Source organism: Oryzias melastigma, linkage group LG10 (assembly GCF_002922805.2).
Source record: "Oryzias melastigma strain HK-1 linkage group LG10, ASM292280v2, whole genome shotgun sequence".
In the NCBI taxonomy this organism is placed as follows: domain Eukaryota; kingdom Metazoa; phylum Chordata; class Actinopteri; order Beloniformes; family Adrianichthyidae; genus Oryzias; species Oryzias melastigma.
The window spans coordinates 5239489-5258959 of NC_050521.1; the positions used below are offsets into that span (position 1 = coordinate 5239489).

General features: G+C 36.2%; 1 protein-coding gene across 2 annotated transcripts in view; it reads right to left on the reverse strand.

The window, feature by feature from the left end:
- The window catches only part of tnmd (tenomodulin), a 93063-nt gene extending 88312 nt beyond the window's left edge, over positions 1 to 4751 (reverse strand). The window contains exon 1 of one of the 2 annotated variants that reach the window (XM_024282985.2): positions 4457 to 4751. In XM_024282985.2, coding sequence (XP_024138753.2) covers positions 4457 to 4648 — 192 coding nt within the window. In that variant the 5' untranslated portion in view covers positions 4649 to 4751. The remainder of the gene's footprint in view (positions 1 to 4456) is intronic. The other variant, XM_024282983.2, reaches the window with a different exon arrangement.
- Between the last annotated feature and the right edge of the window lie 14720 nt (positions 4752 to 19471).

Below are 19471 nucleotides of genomic sequence, written 5' to 3' on the forward strand. Positions count from 1 at the left end.
TTTTTTTTTTTTTTCTCTTCTGAATTTATCACATGCAGCTCTGAGCAGGGTGGTGGGAGCAATTTCGTATTTTTCAATACAAAATCTTTTAGACTGAACTTAGACTAACTGTTGCCAGTTTAACAACCAGCTTCTGGTTGCTGCACAACTAAGTTGTTCAGCATTGACTCCCATTGTACACAGCCAAACAAAAAACTAAGCATGAAAAGACCCAAATAAGTTTTTTGTGGTTAAGACTAATCATAATTTAGCTTTTTATTTTAATTTATGATTGAATTTATTTTCTCGAGTCCTCAACCTTCAAAAGTTGTGTCACGGTGCGATCTGTAAAACTCTGTCTTCTTTGTTTTAGTATTTTTCCAGGAAAGTCTTTTGGAACTGACACAGCAGCAACTACAGAACTCATTACTTAGATTAAATCACTTCACCAAGTTTGTCTCTTTCATTCAGTTTCATAAAAAATTTAGCAAAAAACGGAAACGACGAGAAAAAAAATCCCACATATCCTCTTATTTGTAACTTCTGACCTGAGATTTGTATACTTTCGCTCATGTAAACTGTACCAGTGTGTGACCTTTCGAAGCGAGGCAGATATTTTGTTACTCTTTGACACAATAGGTTCTGCTCTGGCTCCTGCACTACGTCTTTTTACTGAGGTAAGCTGAATTTCTGCTGCTTCCATTCATACTGAACTGTGAACTGTCAATGCTGAAACTACCACCCAATTAATCGCTGCTGCGATTACGCACTGGATGCAGTAATACGTGACAAAGGGAGCAAAAGCCGCTATATTAATGAGGGCAAAACATCTGTGCTATCAGGAGTGTTGCTGCAATAAGTAGCAGGTACTTCATTTTGGAGAGTCAAGTGTGACAAGTTTGTTCTCAAAATTATCCTTGAAAAACCACATTTGCATCCTGCAGCTCCTTTGTACTGTCAGTCTTTATCGTTTTGGCTCAGGCACCAACTACAGAGACTAGTTATAGTTACAACAGCCATGTTTTAATTTGAAAAACCCACTCATGGGGCCATGGAAAAGAGAGAATACCTGTTGTGTTCAGAGTCACAGCATGGGGTCACCATGCAGCTGGGTCCTATTTTCCTATTATTTCTTATTACTTGCCATTACTAAGAAATGTACAACTGTTTAATATTTTTTTCAATTGTTTTTGCCAAGGGAGATTTAAAATTTGATTTACAAGTCCAAATCTGCCTAAATGGTACATTTAGGTCAGGCACGTCAAAGTCCGTCTCGTGGGCCAAATGGAGCCTTCAAATTTCCCAAGGCCCTCCCATAAAATCACTAATATATGCAGGCCCTGGAATTTTCTACAAACTGTGCATACAACTTCTTCATTGTGGTTGACTACTTTACATCTTAATCCTTGTAAACCAGTGGGAACACTGTTGCTGGACCCTTCTGTGACACTTTCTAGCTTATTTCTAAAATCTGAACTGTAAACAAAAAAAGACAAGTTAGTGACAACCATCAGGACAAGTGGAATTGGCTTACTTTTTCAATGGAATGTGAAACAACTGTCTGACTAATACGCCACGAGACTTTAGGAGACTTTAGCTATTTTCAAGGAGATCAAAAGGGACTACGTGTTAACAACAAGCTAACTAAACGGTGCAAATACCTGACATTAATTTAGGTAAAAATGAATAACCATGTGTTTGCTCTCCATGTAAAAAAATGAAAAGTATGTTATTTTAACTAAATGTTTCTTAAATAATTATCATTTATTGTTATTAAACCTGTAAAGCCCACTGCATCAAATAATCTACAGAAAATGTAAAGTCATTGCTAAGTTTGTTTTTTAACCTGTTTGATGAATTCAAATAAAATATTTATGAAATATAAATAATATCTTTTCACAACATATTAGTTTAAGATGGGAAGAACATAAGTGTTCCGGAAAAAAAAAAAAAAAAAAAAAAACATTTAAATTACCTAGTGTCTCAAATTTGATTCACAAATGTTTAACATGCAACTGCATTATAAAGAATTGATAACATTTTTCCTTATTTCAATACAGAAAATAGTAGTTAAAATAAATAATAGATTAGTTATTCTCACCATAAAGACTTAAAAATTAGCAAAACTTAGCAAAAGTGTTCTTGAGGTTTTATGGAGGCAGCCATTTTGAAATGAGCAGGAAAATCCCTTCTACTGCCCCTAGTGGAATGATGATGAACTACAGGGCAGAAAACATTATTATTATTATTATTATACAGACCAAATTATGTAAAATGGGTTTCCAAGGAAAGTTTTGATCATGCTAATGGGATCGGGGTCTCAGAAATGTATGTATCAAATATTATACCCATTAGGGGGTTAAAACAGTTAAATAATTTTAAGCTGAATGGTTGGCCTGACATAATATATATATATATATATATATATATATATATATATATATATTGCCTTTGCAAAACCAAGCAATTTAATCCTATGTCAGAAATGTTCCAGCTTCATTTATCAACCTCATCAGGTCGTTGTTTACGAAAGAGTTCAAGGATGTACGAAGGCACTCGCACAGAAACCTCACACAACCGCAGAGCAAGGGGAGAACACCAAACTACATGTGTCAAAGAAAGGTTGCATTTTATTAAAATTCTCTTCAAATTAAAACTGCCTGCTGCCGCCAATTCCCAAAGCTTAAGGCCACAAATTAATAAAGACAGACTTTTGTTCCAGCAGAGCTCCTGCAGGGAGAAAATGAAAGCTACTCATTCACACTGGACCAGATTTGAAGGTCTCCGAGGACGGAACAAAAGCAGATATAAAAATATATAAATATGTTTGAAAAAAAGAATGAACTTCAATTAGTAAAATTGGTGTTTCTTATCTGTGTGTTTCAAATTAATGATAAAGCAACTTTGCTTTTCTATTGTGGTGGAGGTTGGTTGTTAAGCAGTGCGGATGTTATTTTTTATAATATGCGGGGCTTACTTTTGAATTAATGGATGAATAAATTTTTTACGAGTTAAACTTGCATGCTGTTAAAATGAGTGAGGTTTTTTATATTTCAGAAGTCATGTGGATGGCATGACTGAGGGCAGGAGGGTGATTGTGTGTTAACACGAAAAGATGAATTTGTGAGTAAATGAGAGAAGCAAAAAAAAAAAAAGGGAGGGCTGAGGATATATTGTTCAAGACAACCTTAAAAACTTAAACTATGACTTCGCCATTTAATGAAAGCTACCTGCATGATTCCTCACATGAAATACACGAGACAGGAGCCATAAAAACACGAGGCACCTCAAAGTATTGTACATCCCTAGGGCATAATGAAAAACAGAGATCTACCGCATGAGCCAGAAATTTCATCCTCTCTGAATTTTTCAGTGTGGAGGGGAAAAAAATGCGGTGGATGAAATCTGTTCTCCTGTGGCAGGTTGCATAAGCAGTGGAAACTTAACTCGAGGACAAACCTCTCTCTGCCTGCGCTTTGAATATCGAATACTCAGAGGATGAAGGTGGAATAGAAAGACAGACAGACAAAAATAAAGTCAGGGATGGAGACGGAGGGAACAGTGAGTGCACAGCTCTTGCCAACTACTGTTTAAAGGTTTAGAAGTTCAGAATCAGCCAGGCAATTCCTCCTGAGCTCAGTCAAGAAGAGTGCCCAGGGCCTTCTGCCATTATGCAGCCAAGAATGAGTGCTTTCTTAAAAAAAAAAAAAAAGAAAAACAACAAAAAACAGCAGGTAGCCCACATATCCAGAAAGCAGAGGCGTACTTTATCACACCAGACCAGGTTCATTAAACATTTTAACTCCTGTTAAAGCAAAAAAAGAGGCCACAGAAGATTTCTTTTTGCCAGGCATCCTCCATCCCTGACTAAATAGTCATTAAAATGCATTTACCAGAGCAGCAGTATGTACTTTTTTTTCCCTGATCAAAAACAGGTTTCAAAATAACAGCTACTTTGTTGTTGTTGTTTTTTTTTTTTTTTATCACATGCAAAAATAAATAAATACAGATTGTTTCCATTAATAGGCTGTGAATTCTTTAAGCACAAACTGCAACATACATAAGGCAGCATGCAAGAGTGGAAATAAAGACAAAATATCACCAATAACTTTGTTTATTCTGCAGGATATGAGGTCACATTTCTTTTCAAAATAAAGTACTAGATTTCTAAAACTACAAAGTCTTGACTTATATTAATACAAATATGCACTGGGTTCAAAATGACCATACTTTAACACCTATTACATTTGTTTTCAATAGCTAAAAATAAATTTAGGCATCAAGCGGTTAACTTTACTGTTTCTTTAAAAAATATTTTTATGAAGTACTTCCACCTGCAGCCAATTTGGTGAGCTGTGAAATGAAGTTCAAACTATGGAGTCAAGTAACCAAAACAAATGAAATGATCACTTCTATGAATTGATGGATTAATTAAGTGCATTAATTCAAATGAACAAAATAAGAGACAGGAACTCACATCTTTCCACAAAATTTGCTGACTGACAGCCTCCATGATGCAAGCCCAGAGAAGGAATTTTTCCGATGCTCTTAGTTGGGGAAAATACCAACGTTCTGCTCGGCAATGAGTCCCACTTTCATTCCACGGTCGTAATTTGGGAGTGTGCTGAAGGGGAGGGCAGTCTGAGTCGGAGTGGAATAACAGGAACATTTGTGATACCCATCAAAAGTAAAGCAGATGTCCCTCCTGCTGGCCTGCCTCCCTCTTAGAGGTGGAAAAAAGCACAGATGCTTATGGGCACAAACTGTCTTTTCAATAAATGATCTTGTAGACAATAATTCTGCTCCCCTGTGTCTTAAAGGACACGTTGAAAAATCAATAATTATTTAAATGATGCATTCTGCTGCATTATAAAGTGTTTTGTGCTTTCATTTATTTGTGTTTATTTTTTCCCCTCAAACACACGCGGAAGAGAAAACAAAAGCTGAGATGATTGAATAGAAACATGACAAAAGAATAACCTTTTAGAATGAAAATAATTTGCACTTGTGCACATACTGAGAGAAAGGAGGAATGGAGTTGGCTGAGATTTTTTTTTTTTGTCCAAGGACAGAAGTTTATAGGTCAGCTGCAGGCATGTTTTAAAGCACAAAGCTGAAATACTGGATCTATTCCTCCATCAATGACAACCCCAGTCCATAAAAATGAAAAGCTGGCTCATTTCAGAAACTAACCAGTGGATACAATCTCCTCTGTTTCCCTGAAAAAAGCCCGTTCTCAGTGCATGGTGCCCTTCATTATACATGTGTATTTTACACATTGGCCTCTAAAAGGTTGGTTTGCTATGGGATGGAGTTAAAGCACAAAAACAAGTCTCGACTCAGATTTAAGGTTAAACTTTGGATCTCTTGCAGATGACTGTAAAAAACCCTTCTGGGGGCAAAAAGCTGCAAAGTACTTCTCTAAGCTTAAACAATCTACGGGGTGCAATTAGTAGTAAACCAGGTCTGAAAGCTCACATGGGGACTGGGGTGAATTACATGTGCAGCAAGAAGTGAAGCTACTTTGAAAAGTAAGACTGTCTAAAGTGCACGGAGCCTCATAATCCTATCTGATAGCCTGCGGTTGTTTTTCTCAAAAACAGTGCACAGTAGCTCAAACTTCTTTATTTCAGAAATGTCGCTGGGACTCTCGAAACTGATTTTCTTTTGTTTTTGTCAGAGCATTGATGAATGGGAAAACATGTTCCTGTTTAGGTTTGCAAGATGGAATCTGGCTGAAGAATGAGAGGCCAGCATGGATTTGAATAAATTCAGTATTTTATTCTTTATATACTTTTTCCTTAAACTGTTTTGTTTACTTTAAAAATCAACACATACTGAACATGCCATACACATTGTTTCATAAACTGGATATTATGTATTTCATTTCCATTGAAAAGTAGAAGTATTTGTACTGTGCAGTGAATACTGAGTTCCTTTCCACTTATTAAATCAATCATTTCAAACGTGCTATATTCAGAAAATCAAAAAGTCGCTTTGTTGTGTGGATCAGGATTAATTTTGTCATATACTTTTTATCATGTACCTGAAAAAATTATGGGAAATGGCTTAAACAAATTCAGAGTGGTTTATTGTTGTTCCTTTGTATAGTTTTTGTATTATGTTCGTCTTTTATTTTTTAAATTTGGATTCTAAAGCAATGTCAAATTCGCAAAATGACAATGTGATAGAAACGCCATGTTTGACTTGACTTTCTCACATTTTTAGTTCAACAGGAGAACCTTGTTTGACTCAAGGGCGTGCTTTATTTTGAAAGGAACTTTCATGGGCAGCTGTGAAAAGTAAAGGAAGTTAAAATAATTAAGTATAGAAACAAATTACAATGTTATAGTTCAATGTTTGTAATATTTAAAATTTTGTAAATGAATTTAATAATGGACACAAAAACATGAATTAAAGTATATTTTTCTAAACTGTGAAGTGTGACTTAGTGGCTCTTGGTGGTTTTGGTCAACAAATGGGTCTTTTAGCTTTAAAGGTTGCAGACCCAGTCTGGATAATCCACTTGGGCAGATGTTAAAGTTCACTAAACAAGTACAGTTTGATCAATCTAAAAGACAGGGATACTGATTTTCTTGCAAGTGAACCCTGGTGTTTTTCATTACAGTGTGAAATCAGACAGACTAAACAGGGACAAAAGAGTAGAGAAAACAAGAGTAAGTGATGAGCTTTTTAAGAAAAAAATAATATGCCTAAATCTGGTGGAATACAAAGTACAAGAAGATTAAAAGAATCGATAAATATTGTGTAACAAGGTTGCTTATCTATATAGTTGAAAACTTAAACAACTAATGGGACTTCCCAATTTTTGTTTTTGCACTTCTTGATCAGTGCTCATTGTGGACAATTTTCCTGCAAAGGAGACCAGACGAGATGAAGATGTAAAATATTTAGCCATTTCTCAGCCAAGATTTGCCATACTAGTCCAAAAGTGTCCCAAGTTAGCAACACTAGTACAGGAGTAGAAAGTAAATCGGATCGATGTTGATTTGAAAATTCTAAGGCATGCAAATTAAGGCGCCAAATGTTAAAGTTCAGCAATTAAAAAAAAAGCCAATTTTTTAGTCAGATCCTGTCAACGTTCCTCATATTTGCTGCTTTTTTGTACTTTGGTCAGAATTTGTTGCGAATTAAAATGTTTTATGAAAAATCAAAATGGTTGAAATTCTACATATAGGCTAACTAGAAAAGTTGCATCACCTGCGATAATGCTAATGTGAATGCTTTTTGCTTAAAGTAGTCACTGAAGATGCTGAAGCTTTTTTGCTGAAAATGGTGACACAATTTACTTTAATTGCTGAAGGAATTTGCTGAAAATGAAATTTATAATATAAAATGTTGTATCTAGTCCTAACAAAATCTGGGAAAAAAAGCTAATTTGGCAACGCCCATCAAACTAGCCAGTCATTCTCACAACAGAGGCTAAGGAAGAACTGAATTCCAAAAATGCAATACACACAGAAGGCGAGGAAGAGCAAAGGCCTGTCAAGCATTTCTTCTCAGGATGACACACTTGCAGGGATGAAACCAGATCTTTCTTTGATGAAGGGGGCGGCACCGAGCAGACCCCCAGCTGCTCTGAGCAGGCAGGACACTGCGGGACACCTGACTGGAGCAACACAGTTTTTCAGGGGTGGTTGGTTCCAGAGTAAGCAGGGTAAGATCTCCAGAATGGAAAAAAGTACAAAGAGGGGACAGGCGGAGGTGGAGATGTGAAGGTTTTTTTATGCTGCCATCACAAACATTTACATATTTAATCATATATGTGTTTAATAGAAATCTACCCCCAGATTTATACATTTTTTGTCAACTTGATGGTGTAGTGAAGCAATAAAAGCACCTCAGACTACCGGCTCAAGAGTCGAGTAGTTGAATGGACCGCTTCAGTGCTTCATGGGGCTTCATCTCACCATCAGATGCATAGGGGATTCCAGGCCCATGGAGAGAAATTAGTATCACCCTGATTTATGCATGGGTAATTCTTGATTTGTGCGTAATTTAGGATTTGTGTGTGCGTATTCTTAAGTTGTGCATGCGTTATTCTTGATTTGTGCATAACTTTGAATTTGTGAGTACGTAATTCTTGATTTGTAACTCATATAATACATTTTGTGCATAAGTACAAAAATTATTAAATTTAAATAAAAAATATTTCAATTTACAGATGCACAAATTAAAATTACAACAGCTTGAAACTAATTGGACATGGAAATCTTTAAAAATGACACACTAACCACTTGTTACGCACACACAAAACCTCAGTTACGCATGAATCTGTGGTGAGACTTGTTTCACGTCTCAGATTTGTCTGTAAGTGATGCGTTTAAATACTACTAGAATTCTGGGTCATCAGAGTTTTTTTATCTGTTGTTTTAAACTTCGAATGTGAATATTATCTGGTGTAACTTGACATTTTCCCTCTTTCTTAAACAGACATGCCCGATAATTAATAGAAAAAAGTCCAATCAAGCGTTTTCAAAACACTTATCCCTTTTAAAAATACTTTTCCTAGAACTGATTGCTTCCTCTCTGAAGCCCCTCCCCTAAAAATGGAGCTCTCAGCTAATGCGGCGATTGCAGGCAACATCAGCCGCTTCGATTTGCAGGAGTTTAGAAGGGTCTGGTGCCACCTGCTGTCCCAGATACCACTACTTTTCTTTTCTAAACTCCAGATATGATATCACCAAATTAATACCAACATTTCATGAATTCTATTTGTGCATCCACTGTGTTCTGATGATAAAAATGTGGATAGTTTACATAAATAATTACGTTCAAACTATTTTTTTCCCCCAAAAAATGTTCGACCGCAAGGCATTGTGGTCTATATTCGCTAATGTAGTGAGTATCAATGCACGCTGATTTTTCACAAAGACTTCTGGGAAATTTCTCGTGCACTCAATTTTGGAATTGTAGATTCAGACATCACTATAAAATTGTGAATGCACTATATAGTGAGTTCGGGGGGAATTCGGACGGACATTAAGAAAAGATATATAAACTATTGCAGATACTTCCTGCCACAAACCGATCAGATCTAGTGATTTTAAAAAGTGTTTTCTCTTGTCGCTATTGATAAAATCCTTATTTTGTACTTTTCTGTTCTGTTGCACGTTCTCACATTGCAGGTCAATTCGAAGGCGCTTTCCACACCAAGATCTGGACCAGCAGTTCCTTCACACAGTTACTACTTTGGTAACTATATTGAAAGAAAGCACAAAAAGGTTACCTTACTTTAAATAAAGGAAATCCCATAAACTATTTAACAAAATATTTATTTTGATGGTATTCTTTGTTAATAATATCTTTAATAATATCTACCATCTTTTCTGCAAACACACATGGTGTGACCAAACGAAGGGATCACACCGATAGAAAGTACTGGAATTAAAATGAACTGTAAAGCTACTTTCACATTCTTAAACATGCATTTAGCCCATTGTGTTCACATTGAGCAAGCAGGAAAGGGATTCTGATTTTTTTTTTTTTTTTCAGTGATTACTAGCACATGTTAGCCACCTACAGTTGGAAAAGACTAAATCTGGAGAATCTTGCTCCAGGTGTTTTCTTTCACAGCTCTATTCAGAAATATGTTTTAATAAAATACTTGGACAAAAATGTCCTGGAAAAAACATGGGGGAAAAAACAGTAAATTCCCTTTTTGTCTTCCATTTGAATTATTTGAGTCTTTCTCTCAGACCGCTTTATTTCAAGTTTTTATTTCAAGCTTGAGTAATTTATATTGCACTAAAAATGCACAATCATGAATGCCACCGAAAGTTGTACTCCAATTCATCACCATTAGCCAGATTCTTTCTGTTCACAAAGATCTGATGCTCATTTCAACACCTGTGAGCGATTGGGGAGTGTTTTGTGAACAAAAGTGGGATATAATCCAACTGGTGGAACTTTCTTTCCGTACCAAAGGTTCTGTTCAGGAGTCGAAGTGCTGAGATGGCTTTTCTCAGATCAGAATGTTCTTTAACTTGCTACTCTATTTATCTTTGCAGACTAGAGAAGTAAAAGATAAAGATACGTATTGAAAAACAATTGATCACTGAGAGTAATAGGAGGATCTTTTGAAAACCACAGATACAAACGAGGTTTTGTTAGTAAAAAAGAGAGCTGGGTATTGATTATAATTTCCAGAAATGATTTGATTCGATCCACAAGAGCCTGGATTGATTAGATTCCGATTTTTTTTTTTTTTTTTTATTCTTCTGATCCTTCAATTAAATTTTGAGTAACACATTTAGACACATTTGTTTAGAAATACATTAATGATAATGTGATAGTTGTTGTTATCATGAGACAAATGGTAAAAAAAACCTCAACATAGCCCGATTGTGATTTCCGTTTGCTGGGTTAATTGTGTAGTGTAATTTTTTTGACAGCAGGATCAATTGTCTCCTCTTTGTGTAGTTTTCATTTTCTTACATTTTATGACCATAAGAGGTTTATACATGCTGTGCAAGACTTTCACAATTTATATAAAGATTTTTTTTTTTTTTTAATTTAAAAACGTTTTTTTTTTCTACAATTTTTTAAAATCCACTCATCCCCAGGTGAATCTTACCCCGTTGTGTTGCCTTTATTTTTAAAATAATCATCAAACACCGCAGACACAGTGAACGGAATGGATAAGAACATCTTTGCAGCATCCCACCAGTTCCTCTGAAAATACACCACGCACAATTATTACTTTTCTTTTTGGGCTTATCCTGAGGGAGTAAAATGTTCAGAATCAAATAGCACTAACTGAAAGGTATGTCTTTTCATGCAGCTCAAACTACCTGCCACTCTGTTTTTATGTCATCTGACAAAGCACACAAAGCAAGAGCTATAATGTGTGATAAAGAAAGGTTTTTAAAGGAATTCAGGTTTATTAAAAGCACGACTTCACAAAGTAAAGGTTCCACTTCACACTCCATTCACAGACATGAAAAACTGCAGCTCCGTCAGCACCAACCGAGGTGGAACATTCCAGGTAAAATTGGTCAACCTGCAAGCCTTTTAGAGTGACAGCCAACATTTGAGCACATATTAGGTCTGTCAGATCTGATAGCCGAGGGACCTCGTCAGCTTTTTCTCATTGATATAAATCTTCACAATTACTGTGACATTCTGCTTGGGTAAATCAAGTGGAGGGTCTTTCAGCAATAGTGATGTGTCAGCAGGAGTGTTGAGCATCCAGGGACCCTTTTTCCTCAGGTGCCATTCAGCCCCAAACAGGGGCTTTGAGACCGACTGAATGGAATAAACAGCAATTTAGTCTGGAGTGTATCCGAGATACTTTCAGATTAGAGGGGAGGTTGCTGCAGGCAGGCTTAGCAAACAGGGAGAATGACAAAATAAATAGTTGCTTTTTCCTTAAAATGATTCATTTCTGGAGCTTTGATAGGAAATTTCGCTTTTGCTTCCGTCTTTTCTGCAAACACACATGGATGGCCAACCACGACGAGGCCGCTACAAACGAACCCCCGAATTTAGATTGAAAAAAAAAATGGAAGAAACAGTTCTTCCTTGTGCGTGTTTCTTTATTTCATTTTGGCCATCTGGAGGAGAAAAAAAAACAAAAAAAAACATTATTTACTTTCTATCAGTCTCTGAACAAACACATTTACAACACGGAGGTGTTCAATAAAAAGCCAAGAATTAGTCAAAGAAATAAGTCAAAAAAAGGTGGATGACAGCTATATTTTGCCCACATGCTGTCAAAATATATTTTGTCATTGAATTCCACTTCTGTGCCCAGAAACTGGGTCTTTATATTGATTTGATTTCCTGCCTTCAGCTTCGGCGCTGCTTTAACACCTCTGTCAGTCCTTTGGAACAAGAGGCAGAGCGGCATGGGTAAAGTAAAAGATCATGGCTCAGAGTAGACAAAAGTTTCGGAGTACCTCGATCCATCATCTCTTAGGGCTTCCTCATGCTTCAGCGCCTGTGGGAAGGGAGCAGACCTCTGCACAGGAAGTTTCTAAAGTACTCGGTTTCTCGGAAGTTACTGGGAGCTGCAGCAGACTGTTGCAAGGAACTGACACGCAGCACTGATTTACTGAAGCAAATTCCTGAGCGCAAACTGCTCAGTGAGTCCAAGCAAAGCTCGAAGGCTCTGAACTATCTTGGTTTCTAAAAATATTTGTTTTATTTTAGGTTCCAGCAGAAGTATCAGAAAAGTAGATATTTTTTTGTGTTTTTTATGTCTTTAAAGAGTGTTTTTCTACTAAAATCTGACTTTAAGCACATTTCTCTAAAATTGTACTTTGGAGTTCTCTGTCTGCATTGAATCAAACCCCAAGAGTTCTAGATATTCTGAGAAAAGCTCAAAGTTAAAGAAGTTAATAAGGAAAAAAACAAAGGTAATTCAAAAACCGCAATCGTCAATCACGATTAGCTATTGATAGATTAATCAATTTTTATTCCTATAATCCAACCAGATCGGCTAAACTTAGTGAAACTAAAATGTGAATTGATTTGTCATTAATTCTTCTTTACTTATTTGTTTATACACATTTAATTTACACTTGATTATCTTGTAAGAAATACAGTCAATCTGGAAAACTTCACCTTCACTGTTCAGTAGCAGCCATCTATCTCTGAGTCACACTGGTTGAAAATTTTGCTGATGATGTCCTGGATCGATTTTAAGTCAGTGAATCGAATCAAAATCAGTCAAAATCGTTCAACAGCAGAGTTGAAAGCAATATTGACTATAACTTGTATCGTCAACCACTAATTATATGAATTAAATTGTTGTTAAAATGAATCTTTACACCACTGATAGTCAATATAATATAGGATGTTTTCAAATCAAAATCACTTCACTTTTAGCAAAGGTTCAAATTTAGGCACACTTTATGTATTCTAAACTTAAAGCATCAGAATAACCGGGAAAGTGGAAATATTATACAGAGTTATGAGCGGTCACCTTTTTTTGTTGTTGTTTTCTAGCACTTCACACACAGTTTTAATTCTATTAGCTGAAATCAATTGTCACTCAATGCAAGTTTTATAATGACAAATATGTTTGCAAAAACTAACATTCTCCCACTGTAGTAGTTCATATCGGCTCAGCTCAGCACCAAAAGCCACGCCCCCTCAGAGGTTATTTTGGAAACAGAGGCTTCAGATCAACATGAAAAATGGCTTTTTAAGACATTTAGGTTGTGGGATTTAGGTTAAAAACGCCATAATTATAATTAAAACACTACTGGGAACGTTTTTTTTAATAAAAAATGTACATGGGAGACTTTAAATACCAAATGCTTCAGTTCTTTAAATAACTGGTGAAGGCTGTTCTGTGAAGGGAACAACTTCCCATTCACCCACTTACCCAAATTTGCCAATTTATGCCAGGTTTTCAAAAATTTGTTTTTGAAACATTGTTTCCACACAGTCAACATTTTAAAGATCCCAACAAGATATTTTTTGCTTGGTGTTTAGTTGTTACTTGCTGAGACAGACACATACAGAATGGGTCATGTGTTCTCTCAACCTTTGTCATACGGAAAGCCTTTCTGGATCACAAGGTCAACGTTTCAGCCCCTGTTTTTCTATTTTGAACATAATGAAGATGTCATCTTGAAGTTTTTTATCACGCCTCAATGGGCAACTAAGCAAGTCCTAATTTGCCCCTGGTATTGGTTTACTCCAAAATAAGACAAGGGCAACACAAAAGCTAAACAATGATACAGTCTAAGAGGAGCTGCTTGAACTATTCTGAGTGAATGTCAATACTTATTTTTTTATTGAGTGTTTAACAAAAGTAGTAGTTCTTAATAAACCCAGATATGCATTTCTGAACAACTTTAAGAGGAGAATTAAAAAAAAAATGTCTATTCAATGTTCTGAGAGTTTTTTGTGTGAAAACAGCTATACTTTCTAGATTATCTTACAGCTGCTGTTTACAAATATTTAAGATCAAATGGTTGAAATTGTATGTTTTTGTTGAACTTTCACATATCCAATTTGAAAATGAAGAATAAATCCCTTAATTAGCAAGTATTTTGGTAATCTGGCACCAATTTCTAAGTTGGAAATGAGTTGGTAATTATTGTATCAAGCAAACCTTCATGTTTCTGTTTTAGTCTTCAGTTGCTAAATGGCCAAATTTTGTGCTAACAAGAACTTCTAGTGAGTGTGGATATTTGTTAGCTGTCTGCTGCATCGAAGAGGAGAATTTTACAGGAAAAGAAATATTCAATAAAAACAGTAAAGCTGTGGGTGGCAGAATGAGAACAAGTAAATCCTTGGTAGGAAATTACACTGAGCTGTTCTGTGTACTGTTGTTATGTTGTGTGTAACAAAATAAAAAAAACTATTACATTGGGAAAAATAAAGATGTCTGCAAGATGTTAAAAACAATGTCTGAAAGCATTTACTGAGCTTATAAAAATAATCATTTTTAGGTGTGGCTTGATTTGCAGAAAAAAAAGTATGTTTACACTTTAAAGAGCCACTCCGATGAAAAGTGTTTTTGGTGTTTTTAACATGTTCTTGTGGCCTTTTTCTGATGATGGAGGACATAAATGAGGAAAAATAAGCTTAAAAGTGAGCTGAAGATTTTTTTATTGTAAGGGCTGGTTGCTAAGAAGAGTGTGGAAACAGAAGGATGATGGGAAATAGGGGCAGATTTACCAACAGTCCCGCCCACAACTCGGAGAAAAATTCCTAATGAACTACTGCTGCTCTGCAGAAACTATGTCCTTGAAAACAACATTGGTTTTTTACTTTTTTAGCTTTAAACCTTTAACACTGGAGATGTCTCTGTTAAAACCTACGATACTCTTTGACATACAATAATTTCTTATGCAATTAATGTGAATTAGCAGTTTGGGGGACAAAGGGACACTCGATAATTAGTACAACCCATAGAAGATTCTGAATTGTTTTTTTAAGCAATTTATAGTTGAAAACTTAATATAATTTAAAATTTGCATTACCTGCAATAACATTAGTTGCTGAAAGTAGTCGCTGAAGCTTTTTGCAGAAAATGGTGACGCAATTTAACTTTAATTGATGAAAGGATTTGTTGAAAATCCAAAAGCTATTTGCAAAATGTTAAATTTGCTAAAAGACTGATTTTTTTAAAGAAATATGGAAGAGCGCTGAAATTGAGCTAAATTTCTGAAAAAATTGTTATAAAATTGCTTAAAAATCCCTAATACATGCTAATTTTGCAAAAATATTTAATGTGTTGCTTAAATACTAGCTAAATTCAAAATTTGCCTAAAATTCTTAATTAAACTAAATTAGTCAAAAGTGTTAGGCAGTCGCTAAAAAAGAAGCATAACTCTAAATTAGCCTAAGAAACCCCAGTAGATAACAAATTAGCCAAAAACGCTAGCACGTTGCTAAAATATTAGCTAAACTCCAATTTTTTTTTAAATGACTATAAAAGATGAAAACATAGCCCATGAATATTTTTAAAGGCTTGTTGTTAATCCACTTAAATTTTTGACGTTTGAAGACTTTCTCATTCATTTTCTATGGGGCATATTTTACTCAATATTTATGAAAACACAAACATTAATGTCCTGAACGAGCTGAACGTTTTGACGCCAAGATTGCTGAAATAGCTAAAAGTGTGATTGAGTTTTTACGTGCCGAAAGACGTATGGAAAGGAGCAGGAGAATCACTTTTCGCTAGTTGTGTGAATGCTTACTAAGCATTCACACAACTAGCAGAACTAAACGCGGGGTGTATCCATTCAGATCGCGGCGTACGACCGGCTCGACTTCAGTGTCGATGCTCAATTGGTCTTGGATAAAAATAACAGTGAAAAACCAGACTGGATATCCTACAGAAACTTCCACCGTCGTTGACGAAAGCCAAGTGAATAATGAAGTCCATAATAGTTTTTAGAGCAAAGATCTTGGGACTGTACTCTGTGGTGGAGAATGAGGGCTCCCAGACGTTGATCCTCACCGGCACTATCTACTTAGACCAGGGGTCAGTAACCTGTGGCTCCGGAGCCTCATGCAGCTCTTTTGTCCCTTTAGCTTTAAAGAAAAAAATGCCAATGATTCAAATAAATAATTTATGTTTTGACATTTCTGTTTATATTTTTAATGTCAAACCACAGAGAAAAATGAAGGCAAAAAGTGTAATTTACTATCATGTACAAATGTTCTTTCTATTGTAAAGTAAGCCAAATAAAAATCTCTACGAGTCTTATATTTTGGTAAATTAACCCAAAGTGGTTAAAGTTTCAAACAAATGCAGTATGAAACAATTACAAATTATTCAGAATTATGTTTTTTGTGCCTCAGATATTTTAAAACGAGAATAAAAAAAACTCATTTTTTGTTTTTATGTTTTTATTTTTGTTGTAATTGGATTCTTCTTCAATGTTGTTCGTATTTGACAGTAAAAGGAGAACAATTATGCACCAAAATCCTAATAATACTGTATTGTAACATTTGAAAGCTGCTTTTCAAAAATAATTCTTAATGGACACAAAAACGTAAATATTGTGTATTTTCTACACAATAATGTGGGACTTTCCGGCTCTCGCTGGATTTTGGTCTGTAAGAAACTGGACCAAATGGCTCTTTTAGTGTTGACGGTTGCGGACTCCTGACTTAGACAAAAGCTGAGGTCATTGCAGCAGTTGTGAAAACTGACAGCATAGCTTTAACGTGTGATGCTTGTACTTCAGATCAGACCTCACAATGATAGTTCATTTATTAACCTAAGACTGCCAGCTAAAATTTCAGGTCCTCCAAACTGAAAGCTGCTTTGACAATTGTTTCATAATCGAACTGTGAAATGCCTCAAAATTCCCACCCCTATAAATTAGCTGATCGGAAGAGAAAATTAGCTTTATGCCGGTAAGCAACACTTTAAAGTGACTTTTCACCAACATGCAGGACATTACTGTATAAAGTGTTGCTTGCTCCCTTTTTCCACGACAGAATAAGATGTCTCACGTTGATAGCTTGAACGGTCAAAGATGTATAGTTTAGGACAAAGAGCTTGTGCTATTTAGGTACCATTGATGACATCTCCTGTGTTCAAGGTTTAATAACTCCACTATGAAAACTCATTAGCTCAGCTCTACCAGCTAATCTTTACACAACTCTGCTGTTGACATACCAGAAAATCAATCTCCAGAAGAAAATGATAAAATAGAAATGTAGGTTATTCCCACTAATATATTTGAGCAGAATGACATTCACCCAAATCTTGAATTTGAGAGATCAACACGCACCCTCTACAGCAAATTCATCCAACATGCTGGGGGGCTATGAATAGGACTACGGATTACACAGCTGCAACTCTTCCTCTGCTCTGATTCATTTTCACCTCCAATCTAACCGGAAAAAAGAAAAGCTCACCAGAAGGTTTTTTTTTTTTCCAATTCGTCTCCTCATAAGACAGGTTTACCTAGACGATTGTATTCCTTATCCATCCTATAATAAGAATAAATATTTCCACAAATCGGAATAGATTTGAGAGGCTGATCTAGACAGCTTTATTGAAAATGTTTCTCTACTTTTATTTGACACAGAAAGGGCAAAAGAATAAAGTATTCTCAGCTTGAATCCAAAGTCTTTTTTTTAAAAGTATCTTCAGTATTAACTTAAACTAGTTGGAGGTATTTCTCCGTGATCATCCAAAATCATTGTTGATTTGTTTAGCAACTGAGATCTCCAGGGAAAGACTGAGAATCTGAAAGTGCAACGTTCCTGAAAGCTCGTAGTGTCAAGTCCTCAGTACTGAGGGTAGGGTCGTGGAGTTACACAAGGGAGCCAAACGCAAAGGCACAGCCAAACTGTAATTACTTCTGAACCTGGCAGAAAAGACTAATTGGCTCCTCTAGACGAAGGAGAACAGGTATTCGGCTGTGATCAGCTGCAGGTCGGGGAAGCTTTGTTTTGTGGAGGGGGAGACGGAGTCTCTCCACGGTGCAGAGGATATGCCTCACTTGTTATGGACTCATTATTTTGTGAACTTTTCAGGAGCAGAGTAGTCATCAGATTAGCAAAACTTCACACACCAGTGTTATCTGGTTCCAGACTAACGTGGCGGGACAAAATTCAGCTCTGAATTATGTCACCTCAAGAGAGGATGAGGAAGGGGCGTGGCAGCATTCGCTCCTCGGTGGCGCGTGGGTTCCTGCTTCCTGTTTTAATTTCCGTTGAGGCTGATATCACTTTTACAGATCGTCCTTTAAACCTGCTGTTTGAGGCAACAGGGATGTTCATTTTGGACACACCCGATCTGTGATAACACATATATGCATGTGAGGATTTTTTTTTGGGTTTCATTTACATATTATTAGTGCATCTGTGATTATTTGCCTCTTTGCTGCGACCATATTTTTATTGTCCAAACAGAAAGAAAAAGGAAAATGTCCCTTTCTGAGATGTTGCATCCCAAGTTGCTTCAAAATACAAGAAACTTCTGCATTTTGTGTCACAATAAATCCATAATTCTTTTAAAAATATAAAATAAACAAGTAAGATTCATATTTTGTTGATTTTTTATGAGTTTGAAAATACAAACATTAATGCTGAAAATGCAAAATGAAATGTAAATTTGTGTTACCAAATCTACCATCAAAAAGTTTCTTAGAAACGTTTTTAAACACTTTTCGCTAACCTCGGAAATTGAAACCACATAAAAAAACGAGGTATAGGGTTTTGTGAAAAAGTCTATACAGTTCTTATGCATTTTCATCCGTTTTGTCCCTTTCTGAAATTGGTATCGGTTAACATTTAGTCAGTTCAACACAGAGACACACTCATTTTGTCACCCAAGGGACAGTTTAGGTACAGATTAACACCTCAGTCTCACGCACCCGCACAGTTGCTGTGGGTTTTGGGTTCGTCCGGGCCTGTGGATGGTTGTAGAGAAGTGTGGCTTCATCTTAAGGGCGGGCGTTGTGCAGGTGTAGAGTGGTCGACCTCTGATCAGAAGATCACAGGTTTCCCGACCTGCCTGTTGAAGTGTCTTCAGCGGCGGAGTCCCCATCAGTGTGTGAATGTGCGTGTGAATGAGACTGTGACTGTAAAGTGCTTTGAGCCTATAAAGGTAGTAAAGTGTTATATGAGTATATGCTGCCATGTAATGGGAGCACAGATGTGTCTTGCCAACACATTCCCACTACCCACTCGTCACATATTGAAGTTTGGTTAAGGACCCTGTCGCGTAAGAAATGAACGTTGTGGGCGTCCCTTAACTCATTGTTTTTTGACATGCTGGCTATTCCCATCAGATTACAGGTTCCCAAACTCTGGGCCGTGATCCTGGGGAGGCTAAAAAAAAAATCATGCCTGCGTCTCACCTACTTCACCCTTACTTACCTTTACGTGTTTACTACAACCTGTTGCTCACAGCATCCCCACATTTAAAAAAAAAAATAGGAAAAAGTTTGGTCCACAGGCTCACCGAATGGACCTTGGTAACTCCTGCAGAGCCCCTGTTAGCTGTTTGAATATATATATATATATATATATATATATA